Below are 25,883 nucleotides of genomic sequence, written 5' to 3'. Positions count from 1 at the left end.
TTTCTACCTTGAATAGTCAGACTGAATTTTAACATCTTAAAGGTAAATTTAACTTTAATAAACAGCCTCTTTTACTGCATGAAAGATACAGATACCAGAAGGGAGAGGTGCCACTGAACACATTGGACAAACTAAGACCCCAGACTGACATACACACTGCAAATAAGGATTTATTTCAAAGCCACTAGAGGGGTCTGTTAGCTGAGCATGGTGGCAGTCACTTCCTGGCTGCTGTCTCCAGTGCAGGGCAGGCAATCTCCCTGCAGTGAATTAGGGGTTCAGTTCCAAGGGGTTTCCAGTTCTGACCCAGGACAGTACAGCTTGCTATTCTCCACTCCTCCCCAGGAGTAAGAGACAGACCCAACTTTGGAAAGGTGGTACCTGGGAGAAGGCTGAGTCACAGCATTTTTCAACTCCACTCTTGATTCTGCGACAGACTGTCTCCTATTTGACTGAAGATGGTTAAAGCCTAGCAAGGCTGAATGGCTTCTCCTATACCAGGGAATTAGCCACCCTCCTGTTCTGACTTTGCTGTTATGACACCAAGCACTGGTGTTTGTAAGGGGATTGGCCACAATGGTGATTAGTGCCATACAAAAGCCACCATGGCAGTAGAAATCTAATAACCATGAAAACTGAAATCTTTCAGTGATGCTAGAAATAGCTCCTTTCGGGTAGGTGGAGTCCCTGGTGAACAAGAACTTGCCCTGTTGTCATTGTCTGTGCCACATCTGTTATGTAGTCACCCAAAGACCTGGCTGATGCTTGACCATAACATAAGGCAGAGTCCAGCTTTGTAATATGTTGCCTACACGCTGTACCACTGGCTGAAAATTTTGAAGTAAACTTTGAAAATTTTGAAGAAACTTTGTCATAAGGAGACCTACAGACTTTTCCTTTCCTCCTTTTTTAACTGAACACTGAAACATGTTTTTACCTTTCTTTCTTTCTTCCTTCTCCCCCCCATGATTTTTTCCTTCAGTGATAGAGTGACAAAAAAGTAGGGAGACAATAAAAAAGAGAGAAAGGGAAAATAAGTGAAAAATAAAAGTGAGCTTGTATGAAATTGCAAATAAAGCATTCTCTTTGAAAATCTGTGGCATTAAAAAAAAATACAAATTAATTCTTTTCATCCATCTCCAATTATCTTCTACATTTAGCAGCGAAGACTAAAACCGTAACCTCCAAATCAGGAGCATGGATACCAGGGATCTGTTACCATTTGCTGAACATGTAATAAGTAATTGGACCCTTGAACTAACACTATAGGGCACATCTGGAAATTGTCACTTAGGGGCCACATCTGTCGCTAAGGAACCAACCTTCCTGGGCAGGGTGACTTTTTAGAGAGCTGTGTGCCACTGTTCAAAACCACCCTAAATCCACACTTCCTATCTACAAAGTGTTTAATAGAAGTTCGCCCATGCATTAGGGTCCCAGCAAAGCAACTTGTGCCTACATTTCTTCCTAGATAAAATTAAGCAGGACTGGTAAAGAATGTGTCCCCTTCTGGCCGGGGCATGTGCCCCATTACCCCTCCTCGCCATCCTCAGAGTCCAGAGAAGCAGGACTGCATTGAAAGAGCAAAGACAAATTCTAAAGGGCTATTGTCCGGGGCAGGAGCCTGCTCTCATCCCAAGTCCCTTCTTATACTCCAAACAAGCTTTACGCCCTTTTCTCTGTAAACTGCAGAAGTCAAGGAGACATGCCTCTTATAAACATGTACACAATGTCTTGCAACAGACACACACAGAGCACGTGAGCAATCTGTGCAGGGGCAGAGGAAGAATTTCACCCAGGTGCCCTTGTGTCAGAGAAAAGTTTCCAGTGGCCAAGCCCTAGTCACACATGAATGCTGGCTCCTCAGAGCAGCAGCTATAGCAATGCAGGAGGAGCAAGAAGGCAAGTGCAGGGCACCTCGGAGACGGTGCTGAAAACAAAATGAAAACAAACAAAAAAAATCAATTCAGCTGAACTGAGCCAGGGCAGGCAAAGAACAAAGGGTCAGAAGACAAAGCCAGAAACAATAGACCAGCAAGATTAATATCAGTTGTGAGGAAGAGCTGGGACACTACTGAAGGAGAATGGAAAAGGCTTAAAGAAAAGTATAAAAACTAGAAGAGATTCCTAATTGTGAAGCCTGACATACCTCTACAACACCTGCAGCTTGATCAGTACAGATCTCACACACTGCTGCACTTACAGAAAGGGCTTCATCTCACAACTTAGATTCCTTGAAATTGATGATGGTCACTTACTAGGACCTGTGTCTTTTTTCATTAACAACAGAGCCATGCAAATGAGATCTAAAGACAACCCCAAACTTCCTATGCTCTTTACAGCCCTGTTATGATTTTTGCATATTCATGCCCCAGTTTAATGCAACTGGGGCAGGACTTCAAGAATTCTGCCTGGGATTTCCCCGCTAGCAACAGATGCTCCAGCACTGTTTGACCCATGCATACAAAGTCCAGTTTGGGGAAACCTGCATGCACAGTACACTGGATGCTCTTGGCCAGTTGGACTGCTGCACAGCCACAGACTCAGCAGGCAATGCCACAAGCAACGTATTAGCTAACACTTCCAGAGGACCTGCTCTCCCATGTAGGCCCAGAGAAGATCTGTTGCATGGGCATAATATTGCTCCCTAGAAGTGCAGGACTTGCTGCCTATGGCCATACAGACCAATACACACAGAAAATGGCTCTGACCTAATTGATAACTGGGAAGACATGGATAAGCATCTTCAAAATCCACTTGGACTGCAATTTCCACTGGGAAAAATAGGACATTTTAAGGAAAGCCAAGTGACCATGAAGTTCAGCTGAATCAATATTTTCTCTTTTTCCTTTCCTCAGACATTAGCAAAAGTGCCACAGTGTGCTGTTACAAAGATGATGTGCTTTGCCCTAGAAGTAGGTTGGTTAGGGCTGGAAGGAAATGATCTTTAAGCTAATGTTATTCAGAAGTATGAGCAGTCAAGAAACATTGCAAAACCAGTACGTTTAAGAGGTTAATTGGGCAATCCCACCCGGAAACAAAGCAAATTTGCCTGCTGTTGTATGGTGAAGCCTTTCTCAATTCTCCTTCTTGAAGACCAAGGGCTCCTTTAGATCTCTGATTATTGCAAAGAGGATTAGTTAAGCAGAGGTAGTCAAAGGCCTGCCCTGGGCAAAGGGCAAACTGAATCAAACAAAGCCACTTGACATTTCTTAGCTGCGTAGGCAAAGCTGATCTTGTCCCAGGCATGAGGAGTTAGGACTGATCCCTTCTTCCTCCTACTAGAAGATGCAAGGTGAGCACGCAGGGCTAGGCTTGGGGAGTGAGCCTGCCTGGTAAGTTCAATCTTCCGTTTCCGCTGCTACTGATGAGATGGAAGAGATGAGGGAGCAACTTCTGCTGTTGGTGGGAAGGGGTCGCTCAGCCACGCAACAGCCTTCTCCGCAGATGACAACTCCTCCCTCAGTGGCAGTCTGGGTCTCCAGAGCTCTGGAGATTCCTTCTTCCCTTTGCAGACTGCAGCCCCCAGCCCCTGCACAGCCCCTCCACCCAACCTGCCACCATCCCACCTTCTTCTATTCTGTGCAGGGGTTCCCTGGCACATCCAGAAAGCATACGTGCTAAGAGAGTGAATCACATAACTCTATAGCCACAGAAATTTAACCTCATTATAAATTTCCTCCAGCTCAGGAAACCAGGTGTATAACCTCTTATACCTACCTGACACCACAGTGAATTGATTCAAAACCTGTGGTATCTTGTAACAGCTAAAGTCACTTTGGGTAGCAGAAATTCTTCTAACGATCTATTTACATCAACACAATTTTAAGAGGAGCTTTTATTTCCATTAATCCAATATGGATGTTTTATATTCTCAGAACAACTTCTCTCCCTCCTGGGATACTTCACACTAAAATCCCATCCAGGAGATTTACAAGGGACAGACAATAGTGTTTTTCATGTTGCTTTAGAAGTCAAGGAGAGTGTGTTTCCCTTTGTATTACAGCTTAGGAGCTGTGCACTTAAAGGAAAAAAAAAAATCTTAGTGAGAAAGATGAATGCAGTCTAACAACTTTAAGAGAGCCCTGCAGCTCATTTTATGGTTGGGCTGTTGAATTCTGTTGTCTTTGTCTGCTTCTCATCATTTGGTTTCCTGAACCCCTGTAAAAGAGACCATGAACCGCAGCTTCTGTTCACCATATTCCGTCACTGCTTGTAAGTGCTAAGCTGCAGCTAAATGAACAGGAGAGTGTTCCCATCCTCTCCTGCCACAACTTATGCATATCATCTTATGCATGCAGAATACCATTCCTTTTATAGAAGATTTTGCTCTTTTTGTAACTAAGAGCAGTCACCTCTAGCATGGAACTGTGCAATATCAGGTGCATTTTCCTGTGGATTGCAGCCAGAAGAGGAGGTTTGCAAAGGGTACAACAAGTATTGAAAGGGAATGGAAGCTCCCTGTCTTCGTAACCTTTGGGGTGGCAAGAGAGTATAAAAACTCTCTTAAAGTGGAGCTTCTGTTTAGTTCAGTTCTCTTCAGTTTTAGCAATGCAACCCACAAACTGGAACACTGGCAATGGCCCCCACAAAGGGCATTCCTGCATCAGAGAGCACTCAATCCTGCTGCATGGCCAAGGCAGAGCACTCTCCTGCATCCAAAGATGCATGACAACTAAGCCTTTATACATATGGAGGCATTCACTTTGAGTCTAGAAGTAGCCAGGAGAGCATAAGCATCTGCTTCTAGTCTCTTTCATTTGGCAGAGAAGACAGAACTGAGACTTTACAGTAATATAACAAACATGCATGTATAAGATCCCCACTCTCTGTGGGGGAAGTCAAGGAGGAATCCTATTTTGTTTCCTCCTCTGGTAGGAAATACAGCTGAGAAATGAAGATGATTTGGCTTGCTAGAAGGAAGAGTACAACAGATTAAGTGAGGTCAGAACTGGTGCAACCCATGCATTTATTCAGATGCAAATTCAGTCTGATATGAAGTCTGGCAGATGATGCCCTCAAGCTTCTGAGGGCCCCATCATTACCACAACAGGCACTTTCTGGGTTCCGTGTTTTTCTCCAGTACAGCTGCTGTTACCAAAAGCATCCTATACCAATGTGCACAGAACTTAGTTTAATTTCTTTAGGAGAAATTTATCCCCTGGAAACAGCTAAGAAAGGTCATCACCTCTGTTACTTCAGAAAGGTTCTTTTCACAGGTAAAGGCTTCATTAGCTGCATTTACTCTTGCATTTAAAACATGCCCTGTCCTGTCTTTCAGTTACTATCACTTATGCCCTAATGCTCAAAAGATTTATGCTTAGTGAAGGAAACAGAAAAGCAGCTTTTAACCCCAACAGTTTATTCCTCCTCTTTCTTCATAATAAAAGACAAAGGTTGGCTAAAATTCCAAGTAGGAGCAACAAGTTTCAAAATTACTCTTCTCACACATACAACTGCCTTTCTCACAAGCAAAAAAAACCCCCAAAACCAAAACCCAAGTCCCACTCATGTAGCGACTTCACTCTTACTAACTCCTTCAGGGATCCTGCAAATTCAAAGATTTTGAAGGCACTGCCTCCATGAAGTGAACTAGAAAACTGCCACCACTTTTAAGAGGCCATCTTGGAATCTGTCCGGGAATAAAATCCTTCATAGCATGTGGAGCACCTTGGCCACATAGAGAACAAGTTCAGCTACCCACTGGCCCAGTGAGCTATTGTGCAGCAGCAGGATTCCTGAGACAGCTGGTGGGAGACTCGTTTTCAAGCAGTCTGTCCTCTTCTACCCCATTCCTTAAACTTAGAATCAAAATTTGTACAAAAGTTTTCAGATTTTTTTCCTGTCCTCTGCCAGCAAGAGGGTGGCTGTTAAAAACACAGACCAAGAATGCTAACAGAAAACCAAGAGACATTGCCCAGTGTAGTCTGGTTTTTCATTTCATATCATCTGATTTAAGGTGAAGCGAGAGGGAGCATTCATTTAAGCAGCTGTAATGAAAAAGATTGATTGAAAAGCCATTTTTGCTCCATTTCTTATGGATAAGAGTCCCAGGTGTCTGTTTTCCTTATATTTTCTTTTTAATGGCCGTTCCCTATTCAGCCCATAAGCTTCAAGGTCAGCTTCAGGTCAAATTACACTTAGCACAAGACACTCAGCATCTGCAAACCCAGCTGTGGGATCCCTCTCCCTCCCCTCTTGCACTGGGTCTTCCATTCTGGGCTCCCAGCCTGGCAAACTATATTAAAGTAAAACAATTTGGGTACAAATTTTCATTTTTGCATTTAGATGACTATGGTGGATGCCACACTGGCAAATGTGTTAAAAAGACAACAAACGACATCCTACTAATGGAACATATTAAGTCTATGAGGAAAGTCCATGTCTAAGTACATCTAGACATGCTTAAGCTTGCAATTACTGACTGCTGGCAAAAGCCAAAGCATACAGGACAAACTTAAACATGGTAGTCACCCCATGTCTCCTACAACTTTCTGTGCTTCCATAAAACCTAGCAGCCAAAGGAAGGAAAATAAGACTGTAAGAATACTGGGGAAAAAATACTCCTATTGCCAGATCTTGGATAAAATCCAAGCCTTTGGAAAGCTGGCTTATCACCTGTGTTTAAAGGGTAGGGACTTGTACAGATTTTACACACGCATATTTGTGCACACTACATATAGGCATTATCTGATATCTGACCCTATCTGTAAGAGTTAATAATTTACTTGCCTTAACAATGTAATGTGGAAGACAGAAAATAGCATACATTTTCTTAACTAAAAATACTGGGGGAGAGGAAAATGAGGAAAAATATCTAAGAAAGGAAAAGCATCTAAAACCACAACTTCAGAAAAATCCCTCAGAAATCTGAACAGCCCATGAGAGATGAGTTCAAGCTGTAAGAAGAATTCACGCTCTTTTGTGTTGCACTATAAAAGCCCTCCAGGAGCAGCAGTGATTCCAGTTGGTTAGAAAATGGTCTATAAAAACAAAGTGAAAACAAGAGTCCTCTTCATCGTAAACCCTACTCCTACTTACTCATCCCCAAACATGACACAAGCATCAATGCTCATAATGACCATCACAGTCTGAGGAAGAGAGCATTGTCCTACCTTTGGATGTAAAGGGTACTCATGCAAATATACTCTCTGGTGACTAGCTCTCCATCTCTGTCCCTGAACTTCACAACAAGCAGTTAAGAATTATCAGGAAATCTTCCTAAAAAGGCTAACCTTTTTAATAACTCTTAAAATGCCAAAACAGAAACAAAAGGTTCTTAATCCATCTTTCTACGAAGAGGCCCTCTGGGGTTTTGTCTGCCTTTTAAGGAAGTGAGCTACAGCTCAGCAGCTGCACAATGTGTGAAATATTACAGCACTTGTTTTTAACTGCTGGATGAGGTGTCTAATGATTCTAGGGAGGTCTGGCTACTGCTGCAAGCAGTCCACAGCTGTAAGGAGACAGAGGTGTGTATCCAAGCTTACAATACTTGTACATCTGTAGGAATACGGGGTATCTGTACGCAAAATTCAGTTTTCAGTGGATTCTTCATAATGGAATATGAAGAAGGATGACACAGAAACAATACAGCTCTGAATGGGGAGATGACCTTATGGTCTTTTCCCACAGGAATGCAAAGATCCTTGCTTAGATTTAATCTGTGGGTAAAGTGAAGGACACAGGACCAAGTATATCATGATGTGTCAAGGCTAGACAACTTGCTTCTCATCAGGGTATCTTGCCTAATCAAAAAATGGAAGATGTAATAGGGAGCTTCTGTCAGGCCCCAGGAAGCTAGTGTTTGGACTACACATAGCTACATATCCTTAGCAGAGAGCAGGCCAAAGATGGCAGGAAGAGACTTGGCTAGCTCAAAGACAGGTAGAAAGATGAGTAAGGAGTTAGTTACGAGCTTAGAGCTTTAAAGAGGAAGGCAGAGCCTGAACTGAATGAAACCCAAGAAAAAAATGAAGGACAAAAAAAGAAAGCTTGTAACTCTGTTATCTATTCCCCTATGAGCTGATTCTCCAGGCCTTGGCAGTCACAATTCTGCTCTTCTATATACGAGATGCTGCTTGCACCTGGGGAATCTTTGGGATTAGCTTCCATATCTTAATACTTCAGGTGGTGAGCATAATCAAACATTCAAGAAAAAAATCTGTCTACCAAAAAAAAAAAAATCCTGACATGTTCCATATGCACTGGGCTGGCATTTGGATATTAAATCTGCAACACCTAACTCTGCCCAAATGCTTCCCAAGACTCCAGAAATAAAATTCCTCATTGTGCCCTCACTTGACTGCCAAAGGGATCCGTTTTATCCCTTCTTTTGACCCTCCCACACAAAAGTTTCCAAAGATGGAGCAAGCACCCAATTTCACATTTGGCAATGCTAGAAACAACGTGGCAATGGCCTTGAAATGTTTGCCGTTTCTACTTGTCTTGACACTAATTATACACACAAGGCAGCTTCATCTGCACTGGGCAGAATGGCTCAATGCACAGTGGAGTTCAGTGCCTTCAGATCCTTGCATTTCCAAGCGAGTCAAGCGTGCATTATAACTGCAGTCACAGCAAGTTTCTGATGTGCTTCTCCAAGACTGACCCTTCTCTTTTCTTATTTTCCCCTCCTCTCTGTTTTAATTTTTCCTACAAAACATGAAGTTTCTCTGAGACATTTAGAGCATGACTTCCATCCAGTTGTTTCATCAGGCTAAGTGTGCCACCCGCTTTTTCACATTCCCTTTTTTTTTCCCTTTTGAATAAACTCTCCATTATCAAAATAAAATTACCGTCATTTACAAAGTACCACCTCAGCAGCATGCCTCAACCCTCATTTCACAGGGCTATGCCAGCAGCCACAAACAGAATCAAAGCATCCAATTAAAAATCCATATTCATTAACAAACATCATGTGTACTATAATGCTCTGCATTCACTATGCCACCACAGGAGATGGGAAACTCGCTGAGTCTTCCTGCTCTCAGTCTGAAGCACCATTTTATTAAAGGAACCTTTGCTACTCCACGGGCCAGCAGGGAGAGGCCCAGTGTCCTGTCAGCCCATCGGGCTAGGACAGCAGAAGTGACAGCTGTTGACCTTTTGCCTTAGAGAGATACCAGACACAGGACCTTGCCAGGATGAGGAGCACACAGAGAAGACCATGAAACTGTGCCAGACCTTTCCCACCGAGGTCTTTGGGTACCAACAGGGCCAGTCGCAAACCAATCTGCGGCATTACAAGCAGCCAACGTAATAAACTCTGCATATGCTTGATTGATGCAACTCATTGGCTAGGCAGGGCCAGATCCAAGCTGATGTAGTAAATTAGCATATTGCCTTGGCTTCAGGGAAATTACGTTGATTTACACCATCAACAATTCACCACCACAGAAAGTCACATACCGTAAGTACAATATTTCAGACCTATACAATGAAGTTATATGAACACATGCCAGGATTATTTATTTATTTGTACCCACAAGCCTGAGATTTACAACTCTTTATAAATACAAGCTGGGCAATTTGCTTTCTATTTTTAGCAGGAATGCTTTGTGCAGGGAACAGCTGTCAGCCACTGGGAGCTGTGCTCCTCAGAGCAGCAGCTTCAGACAAATAGAGGCCTCTTAGAATTAAACTGGAGAACTAGGGTCATTGCTTTGTGGTGGAAAAGAAGCTGAGAATAGTAGACAGCAAGAAAACATAAGCACTTAACAGAGAACCACTCCCAGAGCTTTTCCAGCCTATTTTCCTAAGAAAAGGAGCCTTGCATGATCACATTGCATATGTATGAGCGTGACCGTCAATTCTTCCTGAATAGCTTCATTGTCCAATTCTGACCAAGTTCAGCAAACATTCACAAGACTCACAGGTAAGATATTTCTACTGCCTCCAAGAGGACAGGCAGCTGGGTAGAGGTGAGAGATTCTGCTAATATCCTCACTGTGGAAAAAACTTGCGTGAACTCAGCCTTCTATCAGACCCAAAGCTATGCAAACCCAATACCCGCATTGATAGGAAATCAGATCTCATCAGATCTGCCATCTTCATGCAGACACTCACCTTGGCACACAAAGGAAGATGGTGTTTCCCCAGGGTGGACTCGTGCAGTGATGAACACCACTTTCTGTTCAGCTCCTGGATGCAGGTTCACTGCAGTAGAAAGGGGTGGCAGGGGACAGAGGGAAAAACAGAGATAAAGATCCTTAAACTGGGTCCCATATGTAGGACACAAAGGACCATTAATATTAAAGCATATCTTTTTATTAAAATTGGTCATACATTATAAATAAGCACAATCTATAATTAAAGGAGGCAGCGGCACTGGGTCTCCATACTAGGCCATATAGCAGACTGCACAAGGGCTGCAAAACTAATGACATGCAGCCAAACCTGCAACAACAAAGTTAGCTCTTTTTTTAAAAACCAAGATTTACTACAGTGAGTTTAACTGCACTGTAATTGCTCTCTCACTTGTGATAAATGTCCCCCTGGGGCGACAAGAAGAACAGTGGGGGTCCATTCACAACATAAAGCCAATTGCACCCTGCATTACACTTGATACAAGCCTTAACAGTGCCAAACAACTGTAAAGTGCTAACAAATGACATTTATTAGGCTTTACTCTGGGGGATTTTGGGAGTTGTTTTTTTTTTTTCAATCTTCTCTATTTGGGACTGTATCTGCCCTGACTGAGAGAGATGTTCAAAAACAACGAAGTATGGAAAAGAGACCAGGATTAAATTCAGCAACCTTCTCCAGTGAGGGCGTGAAAATGTGCCAGGTCCCCTTCAAATTACAGCTAGGTGGAAGGGAGACTTAGATCCCAGCTACACTGAACTTAACGTGAGTTAATCCCCAGTATTGAAATCACACTACTTGGGCCACTTGCTTCAGCCGTCAGCTGCATGGGTCAAGCAGGATGTTTTCTCTGTTTGTGCAGTGACTGCATTTAATGAACAGGAAATAAAAATTATGCTTTCAAAACGGGTTCTGGGAATTTTAAAGACCGTAAGAGGTCAGGACCTCTGTTAGATGTCTTATCTAGATCTGAACACACACAGCAGGGGTAATACTAAACACAGCAGGATCCAACTGCTAGAGACAGTTTAAATCTTTGTTTTGAAATAAAAAGTTTACACACTGAAAGGAGACTGGAAACTAAATCCAAGCTTTTTTTTTTTTTTTAATTAGGTAGATGCATTACATATATAACCAAACATAGACTTTTAATTTCAAAGGTGTTTGGGAGTCCTCGGGACCATACCCAAGTTATTTTTTTTAATTTCCTGAATTCTGAGGAATGCTCAGTTTCCCCAATGGTAAATCACACCTAACAGCACCATAGGAATAATAGATATATTTTTGGTTGTCTCGGGAGACAGTCTCAGCAGGTTTCTTTTTTATTTCCTTAGCCTCTCTAAATGTCCTACAGCTGCTCACCCTGTAACTCAGCCATTCATTTGTTCTTTCATACTCCAGCTTCACCACTCTCGTGTTTTTGAGCCCCAGAGGCAAAGAAATATAAGAAAGAATGTCTCTGACAAACGTAGCAGCTGGTGGGGTCAATTCTGTCTGCAGAAGAAAAGTGGGAGGCAGCAAAAAGGAACACACCACCATCAGCTAGAAGTTGATGACCACCCCACATCTTTTGCATTAACATTAAGTAGTGTGGGAGGAAGGAGATAAATCAGCAAACCAACTTTAATGAGCAAAAGGAGAAGGCTGGGATCACTTTCGCAAGAGGAGAGGAGTTTTCCTCCTCTCTTGGAAAAACAGCATTATACTTTAAAGGGACAGTGGCTCAGCACATAAGTGGTGCTCAGCAACATGACTGCCCCTGTTTGGAACTGGAACAGCTCCTTGGTTAGGAAATCTTTTGGACAGAGGATTAGTTTGAGGTTTTTTGTGGGTTTGGTTTTGTTTGTTTTTAATTACAACATTTTTGTTATTTATGTTTTAACCTTCATAACAGTTATTAAAAACATTAGTCAGTTCATTCTCCTCTGGACCTGAAGAGATCTTTCCCAATTTAGGGCTCAGTGCAAAGCAGCTTGGAGTCAATGGGAGATGTGGCACCGGGTGCAAACCAGGACTTCCCTTGCCTGCTTCCTTGGGAGATGGAAAAGCACCAAATTACCACCCTGCACTCAGTGCTAAGCAACTTCACTCTGCCTTGGCTTACAATCCCCAATGCATCACTCACTTTCCAGCCCAGTATATTTGCTGCAGAGTGTAAGTGCGCAACCTTGCAATGTACAGACCCTTCCACAGTACCCAGCCTCCTAGACATGTAGTGCTCAAAATGAACACAGGCACAGCTGGCTGTCCATCTTCATGTAGCAGACATTTTCTCCAAGTTCGTCAAGCCCAACAATGCCTTTATAAATATTTTTCTTTAAGCAATATCCTGCATTATTCATACAGAAACAATAAAACACACAGCATGTGTGACTATGCACATGTGTATTTCTTTCTGGTATTTGGGCTGGATGCGATAATGTGACCTGTTAACATTTTTAAGAGTAATTTTCATTTTCAGTGTTTGGATTTCAGAATGTGTGCATCTGCATGAGCAAACAAACATTTCTTAAATGTTTCTGTTAACATTTTGGAAAAGCATGTATCTTTAATGCAGCTTAGAAAGCCTAATTTTCTAATTCAGTAGTGTCTTCTAAATGTGGGTGAATCTGGTAAAAGTTTGCTGTGGTTTAACCCCAGTTGGCAACTAAGCACCACACAGCCGCTCGCTCATCCTCCACCCCCCAGTGGGATGGGGGAGAGAATCGGAAGAGCAAAAGTGAGAAAACTCATGGGTTGAGATAAGAACAGTTTAATACATGAAATAAAGTAATAATAATATTAATAATAATAATAATAGCAGCAACATCAACAACAATAATACATTGTAATGGAATGTAAAACAAAGAGAGAGAGAGAGAGAACAAAACCCGGGGCGGGGGGGGACCAAGAGGTGATGCAACCGCTCACCATCCGCCGACTAACACCCAGTCAGTCCCTGAGCAGCAATCGCTGGCCCCCGGCCAACTGCCCCCAGCTTATATACTGAGCATGACATCATAGGGTATACAATATTCCTTTGGCCAGTTTGGGTCAGCTGTCCTGGCTATACTCCCTCCCAGCTTCTTGTGCACCTCCTTGCTAGCAGAGTATGGGAAGCTGAAAAGTCCTTGACTTAGTATAAACACTGCTTAGCAACAACTAAAACATCAGTGTGTTATCACATTATTCTCATGCTAAATCCAAAACACAGCACTGTACCAGCTACTAGGCAGAAAATCAACTCTATCCCAGCCGAAACCAGGACAAAGTTGCTACAGCAAGTAGAGTCCCTGCCTAAGTACAAGGCCCTGTGAACATACGGGAAGAAACTATACTGGCAGACAAGCTTTCAGTTCTGCAGGCCTTCTTCAATCACAGTTCAGCTACTCTGAAAACACTGGTAAAAGGGGGACAGGCAATATGGGTACCCATTAGCCAGCCTATGGGACAAGGTGCACCAAGGGCTTCCAATATGAACCAAAGACTTAATACCGTAACACCAAAGAGTTTGGGATGGGGACTTTGAACCCAGGTGGTGCAGGGCATGCATTATTTACAGGCTGTGCTCCCAGCCTGAACCCTAACCCAGCACCAGCGCATTATAACCCATCCATCCAGACATCCCATGGGTGGTCTTGGAAATCGCATATTCAGCCTCGCACTCTTGTCTTGGTCTCCATAACATCCTGTGATAAAAGGAATGGCAAGTATGTATGTACACACACACACCTCCAAACACTCCCCTAAGTCCAAACAACGGTTTTCTATATAGCCAGAAATGAAAGAGTGAAAGAAAAAAGAAAGAAAGGATAACTATGATCAGGCTACAGTAGTCAGGATTTAAAACAAAAAAAGTGCTTTGTGTTCTTTTTTCTTTACCAATTGTAGTGGGTGTCCGTGCCCAGGTGCTGGCAGCGGGGGCTGGAGGGCTGAGCTCTCTGAGGAGAGGCTGGGCTGCTCCGTGCCCGTCACAGCCGGTTCCAGCCGGCTCCACAATGGCCCCACCGCAGGGCACAGCTGAGCCCCTCAGCGAAGGTGATGGCGCCTCCTTGAAAGTGCATATAAGGAAGGGCAAAAACACCACACAGGCAGTGAGGAGTGAGAGGAAAAGTGAGAAACAGCCTTGTGAGCACCAGGGTCAGAGGAGGAGGGGAGAGAGTGCTCCAACTGCTGGGGCAGACTCTCCCCTGCGGCCCCATGGAGAGACCAAGCTGGAGCAAATATCCACACTGCAGCCTATGGAGGACCCCCTGCTGGACCAGATTCTCCTGAAGGACCACAGGAAGGGCCCAGGTTGGAGCAGGGGAAAGTGTGAGGAAGAAGGAGCAGCAGAGAGAACTGTTTCAGACTGACCACAACCCTGTTAGCCATCCCCAGCACTGTTGGGGTGGGGGGGGGCACAGGGAGAGGGCACGGAGAGGAGTTGGGAGTGAAATTGGACCTGGGAAAATGGGGGCGGGGAAACATGTTGTTCTAATTTTTTTCTCTGATTCTCACTATACAATTCTATTTTACTTAGTAATAAATGAAATTAATTTTTCCCCAAGTCAAGTCTGCTTTGCCCATGATGGTAATGGGTAAGTGATATCCCTGTCTTTATCTTGACCCATGAGCGTTTTCACCTTATTTTCTTCCCCTGTGCTGTAGGAGAGGGAGCAGGTGGGTGGGTGTCTGGCAGCTGGCCAAGGTTAACCCACCAAACCAAATAATGGATACAACAACTACAAAACACCATTTCATATTTTAATTTAAATGTTACATTGAAAATGCATCCTATTTTCTACTTCAGGATTGAAAAGATCAATCAAAATTAAAAAGATTAGAAGTGTATAGCTTTGCTCAGTAGATGCCAAAAGCACTTAAGCAAAATGACAGAAAGGCACGCTCCGTTTAGCCACAACTTTGCCAGTTGTGGAAATGCAGAGAAATAGTCTGTTGTGGTACCCCTTCTACCCTTCCAACTGCCATAGCAGTGAATCTTAGAAACAAAACTATTTGATGAAAATGTTTTCCAAGGGAAGAAATTTGTAGATTTCTGGAATTATTTCTTTTTCATTTTCTCTTCCAGAAAGTATCTTGAAGATTGAACTAAACATTTTCTTTTTCCTCTGAAGGCTACCACTCCCATCATCATTGATAATATTTGCCTTGACTTAAGAATCTGACTGGGACCTAAACAATCTGCTACTTCATGTTACACCCTCATAGCCTGCTACTCGCCCATCACCATCCTGTTGCTCTGCTGCAGAGGAGAATTCCCTTGGGCAAAGCTGTGAAGATCGAAGGTGCTAGTCAGAATAAACAACATTAACCTCAAAATCTATTCTGGCTCTAAAGCTACCACAATGGTGATAAACACCAAGCAAATGTCATACTGAAAAGAAACACAGTTAGCTGCAAGCAAGCAACTCGGATCTCTCACTCCAAATATTACTCGCATTGTTTGGCCCTCAACTCATGTTCCTTCTCTAATGCTATAGCATGTACAAGCCAATGACTATAAAGCAATCCCACTGGCAACACTCCCCCAGCTCTCACCCGGGAAACAGCTATTTCTAGTCGTGGTTACATATTACACTAGTGCAACTAAAACAAAGTCCCAGAGAAAACATTTTCTACTAAAAAAAGACAGCCTGATCAAAATCTAAACTTTCACGGGAAGGCAGCAAATTCACTTAGCCATTTTCATTCAATTTTCATTTTTATGCTACTATAAAAACATGACAGCGACAGTATTTGTATGTAGTAGCTTAATAATAAGTATCTGGGAATTTCATGCAGAAATACTAAATTTATGGAATCCCATTTGCACTACCAAAATGAAGTGCTGTAACAGACTGAGGTAGAACTTTGCTCAACATCCAGGATCTTTCCTGCTGCCACGTCAGACCAGAAAGACTGCAGAGAAATTGCAGATTTGTGGTTTCTTTAAATCTTGTAGCCATGGTATGGTAATGATGCAAGTTCACAAATTAGTACTAAGGCTGATGGAGTACAAAGGCTGATGGAGTACAAAGGAAGAGCAAGTCTGACCCTAGAAGTCTATTTCAGAAAGCCTTTAACTGGCGCCCATCACGAGAACTTGGAAGTGAATTCCACTCCTTTGCAGAGGACTTCAAAGTTGGGGCAAGGTACTAGGAAAAGCTTGCCTTTCTCCCCTCCCACATTTCACCCCAACTGTGGAAGACCAGAAGGCTCTAATCAGAAGAAATGGAAATCCATCACCCTAAAAACATATGCCCAAAAAATCATTTGATTTAAATACCCACATATATTTTCATGAAATATGTGTATCCATTGCAAATGAATTCCACATCGTCTTCCTTTCTCAGGTACTTTGCAGTATGAGGTGGGTGGTTGCCAGCATTTTATATTCAAAACCCTGTGAGTTAAAGACTCCACAGAGGACATCAAAAGAACTCTATTGCATTACACTTCACTGTGCTGTCTCGGCTTGTCTGTGTCCAACAGAACTGTAACATCTGCGTCGAAAGCAAACGCTGATGTCATTGCTGTCCTGACTGCCTAGTCTCTACCACATTAACCTGCTTTAGCAAATCAAATCCAAGCATCATTTACTGTACTCTGGCTTTTCCTAAGAGACCAGATTAGCACCTAATTCCATTTATTTTTGTTACTTCTGGTCACAAATGTTCTTTCAGATAAGACTGCACATCTCAGCAACACAGTGCAAAAGAACACCATTTTTGGTCACTACCAAATTCCACTGGACTTGGTGAGGTCAAATAAACACAAGCTTTTCTTTCTTGCCTTCTTATAGTTGGCTTGAGCAGTACAAAGAAACTAAGTGGCACAGAAGGTAAAAATGATGCCATTTGTACCACAGAGAGACAAGCAAAGACCGCACAACAGTTTTTGAAACTCAGACACCTATTCCTATGTACTTTTACCTGGAAAGGGAAGCAGCAGTATCTTGGCTCCCATGCAGAATCCATGGGAGGTCGGGTCTGCGCAGGAGGAGCACTGCTACAAGGTGCCGTCATTGCTCATTGACTCACCTCACCTACCACCATGTTTAGATAGTCCTAGCTGGAGCACGGAGGGGTTTTGTTTAGCAAGGCCTCACTTGTGCATGGACCTTCTACCCAGCAACGGTCCTGTATGTAATGCTCAAAACTGGATCCAAACCTCTCAAGTTCTGGATTTTCATTCAGGTTCTGGCTCTGTCAGGTGCTCAAATATATGATTTGTTTCATGGACTTCTATCGTGTTTAAAAATGTGCTTAAACGTAAGTGTTTGCATAAGAGCTTTGCTGAATTGGGGCCATTTAGCAGGAAGCCTGCCTCTGAGATTGTCACAATGTTTTAAAGTTGGAGATTGTGCAACTATTATCCTTTATTGCCCATTTTATGCCAAAGCCTCTCTTTCTTTTTACATTCCTCTTAAAAGCAAAGCTATTTTGGAGCATTTAATATTATTTAATCTCTTTACTCTGGCAGCATAGAAATTACAGGGACCATTACAATGGTCCTGTGTGTGCGTATGCTTTATTGATGTATATGCTGACCTAATATCAAATTGATTTTGCTCAGCTTTTCTGCTGACCATGGAAAAATGTAAATTGGGTATTATATTTGCACACTAATTTTATTGGGCCCCTGTGTCTTCATAAAAAGATAAAGTTTGGGCTAATAAAAATAAAACATTTCTGGTGCTAATATAGGCAAGTGTTTATGCAGGCAGGTAACAAATTGGTTTGTCATTTAGGGGAACATAAAGAGCACTAAAATCATCTTTAGGCAAAATAGATTGGTAGCTTTTGCTTAGCTTTTAGCTTTCATTTGCAAAATCAATTTAACGTAGCACAGTGTCTCAAAGACAGGGTGACACAGGATTAAGACATTCATTGTATTCCCCCTCCATAACTCCCCCTTATTCAGAGGCCCTGGGATTTGAGTTTGCTCTTGTTCAAAGCAAATTAAATATATTACAGCAGAAAAGGGAAAAGGAACATTCAGAATTATGCCATATGCGAGCATCCTATAGGGACAAACACAGGGCCAGGGTAGGAAAGTAGGACTCTGTTCTGAAGGTAGATGCTGAAAGAGTTATCAACACTTGTCAGTGCCACCAGGAATCTGAAAGTGTAATACTTGTATGTTCTCCTTGCCTGGCTATTTCTTTGTTCCTCCTTCCTCTTCCCTCTTTAAGCCCCCTGTAACAATGCCTTTCACGTCTCTAACGGCCAACAATCTCTGCTGGAATGCAGCTAAGTGAACTTCGATGACAGTTTAAGTAGATGGGCATATATCAACAGCCTAACTTCTATTTATTGAAATGAGTTGACCTATTTAAATCCCAGAGCAGGCACTATTTCTATCCAGCTCTTGTTTTTCATCCCCTCCTTCCCCTTCCCTCCCTCAATTGCAGGGTATTTTGGAGGGGTTCCATGCAGTGGGAGGTTACATAAACAGTTTCAATGTTAATACTTGACTGCATTTTCAACCTAATAGCCCAGCAAAGGGATCTGACTGTAAAGCAAAAGGCCAGAAATATCTCCTGGTAAAATTATGCTGAAGCATAGATCAAACAACACTGCAGAGCTCTTTGCAAAATCAGAAATGGCAAATGACTATAGAGAAAGTCTATAGTCCCTTACCTCCCAGCCCCACTTGTTTGTTTTTAATCTTCATTACATCTTGGAAGCAACCATTTTTCCGTTTGGGCTTTCTGATACTGTCAGCTTGCTACACTTCTGAGGCAGGAAAATTAACCGCATGCAAAACTGGTCAAGGTACACTCACATCTTTCCTCCCTCCTCGTTTCCACTAAAAAACCACTCCCAAAAAACCTGAGGTTTTGTTTTTAAATTATACATATGCTTTGGAACATACAGTCCTATGAATAAGAATAGAAATCTGGAATATGAACAGCACATGATCATCCTCAAATGGCCAAGGTGATGACAACTCACAATTAAGGATGCAGACAGTAGCATTTAATGTCACCTACTTGCATCACCGTCATATCATAACAGTTTAGCAGGCAGGTCCCCAGCCTGCTTTCTTTTTCCCTCTCCTGCTTTGCTATTTATAAAGTCAGGTTGGAGTGTAGATAAACCCCTTCCCTCCAGAGACCAGAGGCAGGCAGTAAATTATAGGAAGGCTAAGTGGTACATCAAATGTGTCTCCTCAAAGCTATATATCATCTTGTTAAATTTGATGTCTAATCCCAGAACCCCAGAAATCATTCCCAAAATCCCAGAAAATACATGTGTCCTTCAGACGATATAGAACAAGAAAGTAAAGTTTACCTGCAGGGAAAAGAAAAAAAACCAGCAAGCCAAAAACATACTATCCACAATTTGCTAAAAGTCTTCATTTTACTTGCTATTTCCTTAAATTCCATAGAGTCAGAACTCACCCATCTGTATTTGAATACATGAACTCTGATCAACAGTACTCATCTCTTTTTCTTGCAATGGTCGACATTAAATTACAAACTGAATAAACCATAACACATCCTATTTATCTCTCTGAAAATTTTACACCAGATATAAATGCAGTAGCTTATGTATGTTACTTCTCCAGTTACCACCAGTGACAATAATAAAGATCTTCAGCCGTTCCACAGGGTTCTCTTAACTGAACTCCACAACCCCACATCAGTGAAGATAAGGTAGAAACACTAAGGAGCTGCCTGCAGCCACAAAGGAAGCAGGCTTCATCTTTAGGGAAGGAATCAATACTAGCTGGTACCTATCTTGCTCTCTCTTTTCACAGCTATCATCCCTCTAGAAATGCTCACCATCCCTGTAGCCTTCACTTTATACAAAGGGATAGAAGTAAAATATTCAGATGCAAGACATTTCTACCTGCAATGCTACAGTTACATGGATATCTTTTCAGTGTGTCTTTAAAATCCAGGGATTCAAAAGATATTGCTAGGGCCTGTTATAAAGCGACTCTCTATCAGCTCTCTCCAGTGGAGAGGGCTAAGGCTATGTTTGTTTGCTACAAGTATGCATGGGCTGAAAGATAAGAGAATAATTTATGTCAGAATTTCAGCCAAGATAGCAAAGCGGGAATTACCAACCACTCACAGAGTAGTCCAGCAGCTACTGAAGCAGCCAGGACACATTCGTTCTGTTCTTTCCAGTTTTGCTGTGGATTTGCCTGTGATTAACTTCAATGCTTAGATTTTCCCATATAAAAATTGAGCAAAATCATGCGCACTTCAGAACAGAACTGAGAGTCCCAGTACAGCTATACTCGAAACTCTTCCAGTTTCTCTGAGATGCAGAGCCATATTCTTGCACTCATCATGGATCCTTCCAAGGAAGGCAGGGCTAAAAAGCACATCTATACCTGCCATGAGATGCAACTCCAGAATCCTCTAGTCCAGCATCTCTAACCTCTCAAGGCCAATGGATAAAATAACAGGGAAGGAACGAGTTGCAAGATGACATGCAGAAATTGGGAAAGATGTTTCTGGGAAGCTGTAACTGGAAAACCTCTACTCACTAGGGCTATGCCTCATATTCTTCACTTCAGAAACAGGCAGAAAGCACAACAGGAGCAGAAGTGAAAGAAAGGTGGAGAGGCATGAAATGGTGGACAAAGCTGGAAAGACTCCTACTCGGGTATCTTGTTCTAAGTAGAGCCAGGTCTCATTCTGAGAGGGAAAAAAAGTGAAAAGCAACCAAGGTTTCAGCCAGCTGAAACCAAGGCTCAAACCTGGGGGGAGCAGTGAAGCAACACAACCAACACCGTCACTGGATTCACCTCCTGTATTCCACTTTCTAGACACTGACTTGAACAACATGAACCCTTCTTTTATTCTTCTCAAAACACTAATTATAAAGAAGTGGGGACACCCCATGCTGAATTACAGGACACAGGAGATTATGATTTTTCTTATTTTTTTGCTGCGATCGGACCCTCCCTGGGAGGAAGGAGAGGGACTGACAGGGTTAAGCAGAATAAAGCCTTCAGTGTACAAGACCTGGCTTAAAAGCAGTGATCCCAGGCAGGACATGCAAGGTGTTCTGCAAGAGGTTTTGGCCTTTACTGAACTGTGACAGCGTGTCCTTCGGTAGCTGAGCTAGCGGTCAATAAAAAGCAACCTGCTGAAATGAGATTCATGAAAAGCAGTGCTCCTCAGAACGTGACACTGACCTCTCCAGGAAGCGCCAACACCCTTCTTTGCAGAGAGGCTTGAGCCCGCAAGACAAGAAAAAGACACCAGTGAATAGTCTCTCTTCACATTCACAGCTTGCCCGAAATCAGAATTCAGACCTGAACATGCAGCAGCAAGAATTAGGATGTTCAGTAGAAGTTCTTACACACCAAATTCAAGCTTCGATATACCGCAGCAAGATAGGGGATGCAGACTACCCTCAGGGCTGAAACACTCACACATGTCCCTAAACCAGCCAGAAGCAAATCCTTCTTCACTGGAAACATTGGCTTCTAATCAGGATGAGAAACAGGTTCTTTTTATTGTAAGGGCAATGGCAAAGATAGGGTGGAAAGCGTCCCCTTTTCAAAAAGAAGTGGGGTGACCTCTCCTGGACACACTTGCCAGGCCCCTGTTTTTGTTCATTGATTATTCACAGTTTTTCATCACAGGGATGTGATGTCAGGGAGTCTGTGGCTTGGGAGGAGTCTCAACAGTCCTAAATCAGCTTTGCTTAGGTGTACGTATTCCATTCACTTTTGACTATGGCTCCAGCATCAGCAAGTATCACAGACATGACCTCAGACGGAAGCGTACTAAGAATATTTGACCTATACCACATATCCTGCAGTCTGGCAGGAGAGAGTCCTGTCACACCCTTGTCCTTTCCTTCAAAACAAAATGGCGAGATGCATGCCCCGAGGTAGAGCACTTTCCATCCTCACTAAGGGCCAAGAATTAAGCTGCCGTTCTTATTCAGATGCTGCTTATGACATTTTCCCCTCTGTTGCAAAAACAATTATTGCAAAGATGTTTAAATTCCACCTGGACACATAAAACCTTCTTCCACTTTAACCAACCTGCCGCATCTGTCCCCTACCTTACATCAAACCAAGAACAATTCCTCTCATGGATGTGATTCTTCTGTAAGATCTCTGTAAGCACCACATTAACTTCACGTGCACACAAGTGTCTACCAATCCTAATTGTCTTTTTTGTCCCATCATTAGTTAGCAATAAATTTCAGAGGCGCAGTCAATCAATATAGCATGGTGCGTATGTGAAAATACATTTTGTCTGCATACGCACACACTGGAAGGCTGTGTGAGCTTTGTAAACCATATCTAGTCAGCAAACTGTTAAAACCAATTTATACACACACTCACTCTCAAGGCAATAAGCCTATGGAGAATTTTAATTAAAGTCAAAGGAGCCTTTAAAAGTGGAGGGGGAAAAATCTAGCACAGCAAGAAATAAATTAATAAAAATACGCTCCAAGTTGAAGCTCAAGGGAATCACTCTCAGTCATCATTTATTTAAAGGATGGGACATGTCAGAGATAGGAATGTCAAGTGGGAGATGCTGTGAAGCAGCAGAGGAAAGAAAAGGGGCTGACAAACTGGATGCCACAGCTTCTGTAGCAGATCATTTTTTGTCACATAGGTTGTATTTGTGGCTGGCCACCTGCTGCTTGATATTCACTGCCTCTCAAAGTTAGTCACTAAAATATCTGTATTCCTTTTCACATTTGTTCTGGCAAGGACCTTTTAGCTCATCTAGACCATCCTCACCTGGCCAGCACCCAATTTCTGTGGAAAACTATTCCATTGTCTCACCCTGAGGATATTTTTCTTGGTACTCAGCCAGCAATTTATTTTGCTGAATTTCAATCTATTTCTCACTTGCCTCTTCCCTTGGTGTTCATATTTTTTAAAATGCCTTAATTTTGTATGCATTGTTTTAGCTTTTGCTCAGGCCACAGAATATTCCAGAGGAACTAACTGACTCCTTCAGATGAACCCTTACACGCAGGCACAGCACAGATCTGCTCAATTCTCATGTCCTTACGATCTTTTTATAGAGAAAGTTTCAATGCTCAGATGAGAGCTGGCATTCTGCTCTTCACCTGTCATTCTTGCAGCCACTGTATCATATTTTCTAGCCTTTTCCATAGCAGGGGGAAGAGATTTCTTCAGTGGAGGCCAGTTGCAAACAAGCAGTGCCACATTGCTTAGCTTTAACAACTCCCAGTATCAGCTGCTACAGCAAGCTCTCATCACCTCCGCCTGTCTGTCTTGTAACAGCTCACTGGGGTGTAAGATGCTTGTGTGGATCAGTGTCCTCAGCAGCCTCCTGGGTCTCCAGCCCTATATTCAAGGGAATATAATGCTTCTAGTTGGTGCTCTGTCACAAGCCTCCCAGCATCAGATGCAAATGAAAGTAATCATCCATAATAAATCATGTGATTATGCTGGAAACCCATGCGTGTCTGATCCTTCAACTACAAGAATTATGGTGATCCAATATTAACTGCATATCTTGACACTCATTATCTCATTTACAGTGTTGTGCTGTCTATTCTTTGCCAGCCAGATCCCTTGGTAGAGACAAAAACTTCATGGATTGATAAGATCCCACGCCAATTTCCATGTAAAAACATGGACGTGTAACTCATTTCCAACATTAAAAAATACTGAAATTATTTTAAACATTAATATGTATATTTATTAGTGAATGTAAATTGAATTATGTTTTGCCCTTTCCCATAAAGAAAAAAAACGCCCTCTTCATTGAAAGAGGGTTAGAAAGGTTAAAAAAAATGAAGAAAGTCAAAGTCATTACATTCCAATCAAACTTGATAAATATGTAAATTACAGGAACTAAACAGTTGGCTTTGACAAATGACTTCCACGTAATGGATTTTTCATAGTAATGAGGCTACAGTGCAATTGTTTTTTTAAAGCCTTACATTTCTCATTAATACAAAGTGTGAGTCAGTGTGCACAATGGGGATATTTACAAAAAAAAAAAATTAAGAGGACAAAAAAATTCAGACAGCATTTGACATCACAGAGGGATGCCACAGCCTGAGATGGTGTCATTGCTTCCATCAGCATTGACACGTTGTTGACCGGTCTTCAATTAAGTGGCTTGAACTCAAGGAGCTACTCAATGCCAAAAGAAGCATAAAGCCTAGGACTTTGCCACTTCCAATTCATTTGTGATATGTTTATCCATCCAGCACTATCGAAGATACCAGCTGCATATGCTTTGCAGACTCTACAAGACCTACAAAAATAGAAAAAGGTGTAAGAAAATCACTTCAGTGACTAAGTAACTTCCCTGCCCACCTGTATCTTCCTGCCTCATTCAAGTCTTTGACACTTCAGACCATGTCAATCATCATGGCATCTGTGTGCCTCACTGTCTTTCTAATGTAGGCTGGACACTAGTCAATAGAAATAAAGATTTGTGCGGGAAGACGACCCTCATTCATAAAGTACTGCTTTCGGTTGCGTTACTCTTGTCCTGAGAATAGCCTGCTATTCAGTAAAGCATCTCGCAGCTTCTTACAGAAGAAGCTTCACTTTATGCAACCTATTTTGGAACATCCAAAGCACAGCATCAAAGGTGGCTTGAGCCAGCAACAGCTTTTCAAAACAAAGGGGCAATGATTGCAGTGAAAATGTCTCCAGAAACATTGATGTTTCCTTGCCAGGCATTCAGCTTTAGGAGGCCCACACCACACAGGGTTGTGGGGGTGTTGTCCCATTTAGTGCAGACTGCTGGCAATCAATCAGCCAATTGCTGGTACCTTTGAGACTGTATTTGGATGACCACATTCAACGGCCTACAATTGAAATGGACTTCTCTATTCTTAAACAACAGGGTTTTCTCTGCAGACCTGTCACTACATCTGCAGAAGCATTGCTATTCCCCCATCCCCCCTGATCTAGATAGGAAAACACAGATTAATTAAACAGGGGCAGAGAAGATTAGTCCATTTCCCCGCGTTTCTCCACACACACACCCCCTTCACTCCATCCCATACAAAGCCAAATTGCCTTGGTGCCAACAGGGCTCAGTTTACATATGCTACATGGTACAGAAGTTCCTGAACAAATATAGGGGAAATTTCAACATGCGTGCCTATGTAATTCGATACAATTTCAGCTGCTCAGCCCTTCCTATTTGAAGGAGGGCTGTATCCACATCCCCTCACTATAAAGAATTTTGCCACCTGGCATTTGAACCCCTGAGCCAAGGCTACAGAACTGAGCTTGTATTTACCCCCACATACTCTCAAGTGCACCCAAGGGTCAGCCAATACAGGGTGGTGATAGATCAAAGACTATGCTGATGATTTTAAGTTATTTAAAGTAAAAACAACCCTTCTCACCCCAATCTGTTGAAAGTACATAAGGGTGAGGAAGGGAAAACACAGCCAGGGGGAATGTCAGCAGGAAACAAGGACAGATGAGGTGGAGGAAAGGACTGTTTATACATTTTCTAATAAGCCTATAAACCTTGGTTATATCTCTGCATGCATGCATTTCTTTTGCTGATATAGGATGCATAGTCCATGTAATGCATTCTTGTGAGCCAGGAAAATCTGCATGTAATACAGCAGGAGAATGCTAATGACCTTCAGCCAAGCTGGAATCCAACCCTACTTCCCTTTATCAAAGGTAGACTTCAGAACAAACAGTCAACCTTGGAGTTCCTTGTGGAGCTAAAAAACAGTGAACACAACATGACCACATACATCCCTGTTTGTGCTAAGTGTCCCCCAGTTGCACAAGAGCTGATAATCCCTCCCAAATATCCCTCAGGCTATAGCACAGGTATTTTTCAAGCAGCACTTTGTCAGTAAGAGAAAAGCAATTTCAAGCCCATT

General features: G+C 42.5%; 1 protein-coding gene across 2 annotated transcripts in view; it reads right to left on the bottom strand.

The window, feature by feature from the left end:
- Positions 1-25,883, bottom strand: part of LOC143161327 (BEN domain-containing protein 5) — a 987,131-nt gene that overhangs the window by 218,764 nt on the left and 742,484 nt on the right. For both annotated transcript variants that reach the window (XM_076340237.1, XM_076340238.1), the window contains exon 7: positions 10,066-10,155. In XM_076340237.1, the coding sequence (XP_076196352.1) occupies positions 10,066-10,155 (90 nt within the window). The remainder of the gene's footprint in view (positions 1-10,065; positions 10,156-25,883) is intronic.

This window comes from Aptenodytes patagonicus, chromosome 5 (genome assembly GCF_965638725.1).
Source record: "Aptenodytes patagonicus chromosome 5, bAptPat1.pri.cur, whole genome shotgun sequence".
NCBI classification, from domain to species: domain Eukaryota; kingdom Metazoa; phylum Chordata; class Aves; order Sphenisciformes; family Spheniscidae; genus Aptenodytes; species Aptenodytes patagonicus.
Note: the sequence above shows the minus strand (reverse complement) of the source record. Positions and strands in the feature narration are given on the sequence as shown.